The sequence below is a fragment of the Alligator mississippiensis genome, chromosome 5 (genome assembly GCF_030867095.1).
Source record: "Alligator mississippiensis isolate rAllMis1 chromosome 5, rAllMis1, whole genome shotgun sequence".
Classification (NCBI taxonomy): Eukaryota; Metazoa; Chordata; order Crocodylia; family Alligatoridae; genus Alligator; species Alligator mississippiensis.
In genome coordinates this window covers 18484311-18492667 of record NC_081828.1, presented here as the reverse complement: position 1 = coordinate 18492667, position 8357 = coordinate 18484311, and the positions used below count along the sequence as shown (strand labels likewise).

The 8357-nt window shown below is 48.5% G+C and overlaps 1 protein-coding gene across 4 annotated transcripts; it reads left to right on the top strand.

Annotated features, from left to right (window-relative positions):
• Window positions 1-3326: 3326 nt before the first annotated feature.
• DIRAS3 (DIRAS family GTPase 3) lies at window positions 3327-7224 on the top strand. Of its 4 annotated transcripts, none has more exons than XM_059727931.1 (2): window positions 3327-3420; window positions 5850-7224. In XM_059727931.1, the coding sequence occupies exon 2, from the start codon at window positions 5943-5945 to the stop codon at window positions 6537-6539; it is 597 nt and encodes a 198-aa protein (XP_059583914.1). In that variant the 5' UTR covers window positions 3327-3420; window positions 5850-5942; the 3' UTR covers window positions 6540-7224. The 4 variants fall into 4 exon arrangements, with proteins under 4 accessions (XP_059583914.1, XP_006277475.1, XP_019344573.1 ...); XM_006277413.4 differs by lacking the exon at window positions 3327-3420 and adding an exon at window positions 3479-3693; XM_019489028.2 differs by lacking the exon at window positions 3327-3420 and adding an exon at window positions 4966-5641.
• Window positions 7225-8357: the final 1133 nt, after the last annotated feature.

Here is an 8357-nt window from a genome sequence, read left to right as displayed (position 1 = left end):
TACACACATACACTTTCCTCTTGGATCATGTAAGAGAACCACATTCCTATATGCAATCCCCTCATAGCCAGGTGTCACCTCCTTTTGCAACTCAGCCTTTTATCCAAGTGCTCAAGAGAGGTCAGTATCTTCCAGCTCCACTTTTCCTGAAGAGCGGTTGGGAGTGAAATGTATTTGCCTTTCTACAGGTGTGTTGATTATAAAGCTTTCTGACACCTTTTTTTGTTCCCATCTTCCTGCTGGGGTTTTCCATGCTGTAATCCTGTATGAGACTGCCAGCAAGGATTTGCTCAAAAGTGTGTGGTAAACCAAGGGAGAGTTACTCAGTACTGTGAGACTGTGATGGCTCTTTCAATTCCCTAGACATCTCATTTTCTACTACAAATGGAAGTTTTAATTCATGCTGAAAGCTACAGTTATAAATGTTAGTCATAAAACAAAGAGAAATTCACAACAGGACACAGGCCTAGTCCCCAGATTAGTGATTCTCAACCAGGGTGCCACAGGCTGCCTTGAGAGCCTTTCAGGGATATCGTAGGATGCCAAGCAATGTTAGCACTATTAAGTGTACAAACATAATTCACAAGATAAACCCAGAGATTTCAAATAGGAATCCATAGTGTTACAAACAATCTGACCTGCTGTGGGCTTTCTGAGTTCTTTGCAACAGAAGAATTGCTCTATTATTTTTCTGTAGTCAAAAACCGGGTGAAAACTAAGAGCTGGCATGTTCCGAGGGGTGCCTTAGGCCTAAAAAGGTTGAGACCTGTTGCCCCAGACTGTCACAACATGCGCGTATGATCAGAAACAGATGAAGTTTTGAATGTTATAAGATAAAATGTTGACATTAACACTGATAGAGACAAATCTTATTTTTCTAAAGTTTACTGAAGTGCTTCAATAGGTCCTTTTAATAAATCTACATATGCAAACTCTATGAGAAATGTAGCTAGAAACAAAATTAGGAGCTTCCTTTCTTTTCTACCTATGAAGAAAAATGATTATAGTGAACCGAAAGAGCTCTAGAAAACAACTTTCATTTACTAGGTATGATACAATAGAGCCTAACTAGGGATCCAATCTTTAGCAGATACGCACTTGGCCTGCGCAATACTCAGAGACTCTAGTATGGCACTAAGATGAAGTCATACAATTAACATGCCTGCTTCTTAAATACAAATAAATAACCACGGGTCAGGGAAAAATAAAAAAAGGAAAAGGGACTGCACCTGGCTAGTAGGTACATCTTCTTCTATCGTTATTTGCAAATGTAAAGTAGTTAGTGGAAAAGATTAAAAAAAGAAATCAAGATTAGTACAACTGCCTGTATTATTTTTGAGAACTGGCTGCATGTGAGAACTTGGGTGGAAGGGAAGAAGGGAGTATAAAGGGGCAACAGACCTTCCTTTGAAGAGATGGGGAGATACCAAATTGGCATAAATTGTCTCATTACGTTCCAGGGTGTTTACTTGGATCCGAGATGAGGTTTGCCCCCTCTCTCCTCCCTCTTGCATTTAGCATAAAGAAAAAAGCCCACTTTGGATTCACATATACAAGACAGAAGAGGGAGCAGGCAGCTGCTGCAGCTCGGACTCTGGCTCAGAGCTTGTGTTGGAGCCAGTCACAGCAGATGCCTGCTGCCCCCTCCTCCACCCCTTACTGTCAGCTACGGCTCTAGCTCCATTCCCACCTGCAGCACCGAGCATGTGGAAGCTCCCTTCCCTACCTGGACAATCAGCAGCCTTGCCACTCCAGCCCCAGGACACTGCTGTATGGCTGCACAGGGTTGTGCTTCCATGTGCTTCCTGCCGGGGAAGGACTGGAGCTGAAGCAGCCCCTGGCAGTAAGGGGAGGAGGGGGAAAAGAGGGCAGAGGCTGTGGGGATCTGGCAGGGGGGAAAGAGGCTAAGAGGGGCTGTCATCATCATACGTGATCCCTCTCAGTCAAGGATGACCACTCCCACAGGTCAAGGTAGTAGATGTTGGACCAGTGGGAGAAGCCTGCACGTGTCGTGTTATACATGAGGAGGCCATTGCGCACTAACAACCACTTGGATCTTGATGGAGAAACCTGTGTCCAGTGGCAAGAAGATCCAAGACAACTGGGGTTACTCTTCCACTGCAGCCTTCATCCGCCTTTGCAGCCATTGAGGAGACTTTTTCATCTGCCTACTTCACCACTGAGGTCTTTGTGTTGTGTTGGACTGCTCTTCATCTGACACCTCACCTTTGACTTTACAGCCATGGGTGACCCTCCCAGGAGGACAAGTCTCCCAACAGCATTGCTCTTAGTGGCAGACCATGGGGAGGTGCTGCAGGGGGCAGGCAGGGAAGAAGTGGCTGAAAAGGTTGAGAACCACTGCTCCAGCCTGTCACAACATGTGCATACGATTGGTCAAAAACAGACTACGTTTCGAATGTTAGAAGATAGCAAGGGGGCCACCTGCCCCCACCAGCTGCCTGCCCCTCTGCCACCGCTTCCCTCCTGTAGAGTGGGGGAGACCAATTTAAGCCCCTCTGATAATTAGGGTCTATACCTAGAAAATTATAACAAATGTACGTGCAAAAAACTAGAACTCTTGGTTCCAAAATGATACCTTTTATTAGACCAACTGGGAAATGGCAAGAAAACTGTCCTTTTCTGCAAGCTTTCGGGATCAAAGTCCCTTCGTCAGGCTCTGGGAAAAGTATAGATGGCACAAGATGGTAAAAAGTCCCCATAGGTAGGAAATAAACTTTATTTTTGCACAGAGGGAGCTGGAGATGGAAGTCCGCCCCTCTGGGTCCCCGAGTGTCTTTGTGAGCTGTGCTGAGGAGCTCTTGATCCCGCAGGATTCCCTCCCTGGAGGTGGCAGGCACACGTACACACATCAAATGTATACATTTTGCCTATGTAGACTCCAATTACCAGGGGTAGGAGGGGTTCGCCTTAAATTCAAAGCATCTTGGATTCAGGTAAACGCGGTCTCCAGCGGCGGGAGGCGGAGGGGCTCGCTCCTCTCCCAGCCTGGGCCCTGCTGAAATGGCCAGTGTGGTGTTGGCCACCCTCCGAAACGAGGTTCAGGTACTTTGCTGCCCGGGCGGCAGTCGTCTGGCGGGGCCGGCCCGGCTGAAGCGCTTTCCCGGCCGCAGGAAACACCCCGCACCCCTCGCGGCCCGGGAGCCTCCCCCCCCCAGCGCCCGCTGCAGGCACGCCGGAGCCGGCACCGCGCCAGCTCTCTGCTCTGCGCGCACACACACGTGTGCACTCACGTAGACACGCGCCCCACACACACGCGCCCACGCCCCCCGGCGCGGCCACGGGCACGGACACGGGCGGCGGGGGCGGGCCCCGAGCGGGGGTGTCACGGGGAGGTGCCCGCCCGGCCCGGCCCGGCCCGGCCCGTCACGAGCCCCTGCAGCCCCGCGCCGCCCGCACCAGGTAACGCGCCCCGGGCCGGGCCGGGCTCCGCCTGCGGCGCACGTGGCCGGGCCGGCGGGGGGCGGCGGGGGCTCGGGGCGGGAGCCAGGCGGAGCAGCAGGCAGGACGGCCGGAGCGCGCGCCCGTCAGGTTTGGAAGAGGCAGCCGAGCCCCGCGCTCCGCCTGCCTGGATGCCCGGCTCGTCTTCAGCCGCCTGGAGCAGCCCGGCGGTGCCCCCGGGACCCCGCCAGTCACTGCTGCACCGGGGAGGGTCATATCCCAGCTCAGGTCGAGGTAACAGCAGTCTGTCCTAGTTAAGACGACAGCATTGCAGAATAAAGGCTAGTTTGATAGAGGAGCATCGGGACTGTTCAAAAGGAGAGAGGGTGGTTCACACCTGTGGAGTGGAGGGCGATGAACATGAATCCGGGACGTGGTGATGAGCCATGAAATCAGTCGACTGGCTCAGACTGCCCGAGTAGAAGGGATGCTGTCCCTCCCAGGCAAGGTTTGGAAGGACCAGGAATCAAATGTACCACTGCACCCCCTGCCCCTCCCCTTGATCTGCCCTAGTCCAAGAAAGCCGGTACCACCTCTGACTTGGCCTCTGTCTCTGGCTAATACTAGAACATATAGGTGCCTGTTTCCCTAATCTTACTGTTTACGGCGTGCAACCTCCTTTTCATCACCACAATAATCTGGATCCCTGCCTATCCTGGTGCAACAGGGTGGCCAAAAAGGTAGAAATGCCCATTTTGCAGATCTGTAAGACTAGTGCTATGTAGCACTTCTACTACTAGATCTCAGTGTATTTCAAGGAGGTTGGTATCATCAGACCCAATTTACACATAGGGAAACTGAGGAATAAAGAGCAGCACAGACTTGACTGAAATTATTCAACCATTCAGAGGCAGAGCCTGAGCCTCAAACCAGCACCCTGTTCTCCGGTGCACGCCTACAGATGCTGTAACCATGCTACCGAAACACTGGTTCCCTGTCTCCTAACACAGTGCCTGGCAGAGAGTTGGAAAGGATCCTCTGATCGGAGGGGTCACGCAGATCTGTCCAACGTACAGTGTTCACCTCTGTGCTTCCTCTCCCGAAAGCCTATGGGTAGTATTTCCACAGCAGCCTGTTCTGAAGCATCAAAGCCCATTCAGTTCCTAGTTCAGTTTCCATCCCATTCTAAAAAAATAAAAAAGGCAGGGCTTGTAGCTCTACTGGGAACTGGGTAAAAGCTGTAGGACTTTCCTTTTAAATGGGTATGTCTATAGGTCTACAGGCTCAGTTTGTCTATAGGTTAATACAGTCCCATCAGGATAAATCCCAAGGAGAAAACTCCTGCTAGATGTGGAAGCTGGATGTCCTTGGGTAGTGGGACTTACAGAGTTGGGGCTAAGCTGGCCTAGGTCCAGTGGGGTCCAAGGGATCATCCTGGGTGCTGGTGAAGCTGTTGTTTTGTAGTGCCTCAAGGTGTGTGTGCGCATGTGCATGTGTGTGCATGCATGTGCACAGACTCCTCTCCTTTTGATCTCCATTTGTGCAATAGGATTTGAAAGGCAGGAGCCAAAACTTAGCTAGATCCAAGAGAGTCCAGGTGTCGGACTTGGAGGTTGTTGTGCTGGTCTGTGGTGAAGGACAGTTTTTGAGGGGACAGACTTCTTTTCTGTTCTGATGGTACAACTGGCCAGGGTAGGAGCTTGGGTACAAAAATTGACAGGCTCCTAAAGGGGAGTGATGGAGTAGCCCCAGTTGTAGTAGCTCTAGTGCAGCCTGACTCTCCTGCCTGTATGCAGTCTTGATTATACCAGCTAGTGAAATGCTACAGCCTGGTACATTATTTTGCATCCAACATTAGGGAGAGCACAGTGTTAATGAAAGCTGGTTGGTGCTGCCTGTTGCTCCTTGACACCTACTGTGGGTGGGTGCATAAGCTATATCGAAAGAAAATGAATAACCCCAGGATATGTATCCAGCTAAAGGTGGGAAGTGAGGGAGCTTGCTGCTGGCAGCCGGAGCTCCCCAGTGGCTGGGAGGAGGCGATTCCAAAGCAAATGCTAAGCAGAGCCTCTGTACAGACTCCAAAGAGCCTTTGCACTAGACTAGCTGCAGGGGAGCCAAGGGCTGCGGGGCTGTCTGTTGCTTGGGGACGGAAGAACTTTAATGAGTGAGGCTGCCTGATCTCCGCACTGATGGGTGATTTTAATCTCATTTCTCCGGATATTGGAGCTGGTGGCTGCAGGTGAATTACAGTTTTCACTCTTAATATGATACTTGCTGCATATGAGGTGCATGCCCAGGGGACTCTGACTCCTTGTTCTGTCTGATACAGAAGAGAGAGAAAGTAAGAAACGTCTTATTTAATTGCCTATTGAAATCATCTGCGGTGTAGTTAATGAATTGCTGTGAATGATGTCTTTTTTGCTTTGTCTTTTTTCCATCTCTTACAGGCCATCTCTGTGTGGGGGTATGTAAACTAACGGAACCCAGGCATTTGCAATTCAGATCTTCATCCTTGCTTGGCTCCCTGAAAAAGATACACTATGCCAGAGCAGAGCAATGATTACCGAGTGGTTGTGTTTGGGGCTGCAGGGGTTGGTAAAAGCTCCTTGGTCCTCCGTTTTGTAAGGGGAACATTCAGGGAAACGTATATCCCTACAATCGAAGACACATACCGACAGGTAATCAGCTGCGATAAAAACATCTGCACCCTCCAGATCACAGACACCACAGGCAGCCATCAGTTCCCTGCCATGCAAAGGCTATCTATATCCAAGGGGCATGCCTTCATCTTGGTGTACTCTGTCACTAGCAGACAGTCCATGGAAGAACTTCAGCCAATCTATGATCAGATTTGTCAGATCAAAGGGGATATTCAAAAGATCCCTATCATGTTGGTTGGTAACAAGAGTGATGAGACCCAGAGAGAGCTGGATGCCAGTGAAGGGGAAGCTTTGGCCAGCAAGTGGAAGTGTTCCTTCATGGAGACCTCAGCAAAAACTAACTACAATGTACAGGAACTCTTCCAAGAACTCTTGAATCTGGAGAAGAGAAGAGCTGTCAGTCTTCAGGTTGATGGAAAAAGATCAAAGCAGCAGAAAAAGAAGGATAAACTGAAAGGCAAGTGTTCTCTTATGTGATTTGCCTTGATTTTTTTTCTCCCTCTCCCCCTGGACTCACATCACTGCATGATGCCATCAGAGCATGGACTTTTTTTTTTAATGAATATTTGCATAGGCATCTGCTAGAAATCTAAGAACAAATGTCTTGAAGGTGTCCCAGCTTCAGCTTCTCTCTGAAACCTCAATCGGAACATCCCAGCTGTTGGCCTGAGGAAAGTTTTGTGCATGTCTCTTTGTTTTTAAACACTTAACCCAGCATTAAATGTTGACCATTAGGCCTTGAGCAACAACAATAAAAAAAGTTTACAAAACAGAACAGAAATGCCAGAGTGTGTATTGAAGCAAAACTCATCTTTGTTATCCCTGTGAGCATATAGTTGGTTTTTAAATATTCTCAGATTATGCATTAGCCTGAAACAAAACACATATTTTGCCTACAATATGTATATGTTCTCTTCAAGGAAAAATAATATTTAAACAAAAATATACTGACCAGAATGAACCTCTGACATGGTGAGGGATTCTTACAGCTAGGGGACAGACACATGATTCTTCTGGATATGTACATTTTGGGTGAGAAAGTGATTTCTTTACCAAAGACATGTTTGTTTCATAATAAAAGGAATTTTTTCATATATGCCCTGTTATGCAGCTACTGGCATTTTACAGTTATGTGAATTATTAAAGTTATTCCTGCATGTAATTGGTTTGTTTGCTGTCTTTTCTTGCCATCAAGGCTCTTTTTCACTGAATTCTGTAATATGGTTCATTTGCCTTGTCTTCATACTTCATGGCAGCGAGGGGCCTGTAAGGACAGAAGCATTTTCAGTACCCTGAGTTGAGCTCTCCTCCTTTTCTGATCCCAGCCTTAGAGGACTAGACCTTTATGTACCTTAGGCCACTGACAAAGGTTTGTTTGAAGGTGTGATTGGGATCAATCATGCCTCCTGCCATGCATGCCACATGTGCATGGTAAAAGGTGCAATTTTGGGATTGGAGATCAGATCCAAATTATGCCATATTTATGAGTGCAGGGGGGACCTGGGATTATCATCCTGGGCTCCCCCTACACCGGCAAGGTGCCAGGCAATCAGCTGGTTGTTTAACTGGTTCCAAGGACCCATGGAGCCAGTTTGAGCCCCTGTACAGTCCCCAGAGCCAGTTGACAATCAGCTGATGATTGCAGATTAAAGGTACTCTGTGACTGAGCCCCAGAATGCTTCTAATCTGCCAATAATCAGCTGATTGGGAGCACTGGGGAGAGCTGGATGTGTGGACCCCACCGGCCACACATTCAATTTAAGGCATGATGGAAACCAGCCACAAAGTTATTACACAACATGTTGTGTAATAACTTTGTGGCTGGTTTCCTGTTTTATTGTGTCATTAATCACCTGACTCTGTGGCTCATTTACACTTCCAAGATGTGATTAACTGGTTAATCATGTCCCAAGTGGAATGTCAGCCACAGGCTTCAGACAATTAACAGAAATTGCTGCTGGCTTGTCTTATTATATAGGTAAGCCCTAAGAATTGGAATAGTGCTCTGCACTCCATACAGCGCTTCAACCATCAGTGTCAATGTGCTTTACAAAAGTGAGGAAGCTCTTGTATACCTGTTGTACTGCTGGAGAGCCTGAAGCATAGAGGGGAAGTGACTTGCTCAGGTTTACCTATCTTTGGTCCTGATGCAGACCAGATTGCCACTCTGAGGTAAGATATTTCACACCTTCTGACTCCTTGGTCAGTGGCCTGTCCCCTTCATCAAGCTAAACAGAGGTAGAGGAGAGAGAGATCAGGTAATGCCAAATACTGGTCTCTTGCTGGGTGCAGCCA

Coding starts and splice junctions, on each gene's coding strand:
- DIRAS3 (XM_059727931.1), top strand. CDS start 5,943: ATGCCAGAGCAGAGCAATGATTACCGAGTGGTTGTGTTTGGGGCTGCA.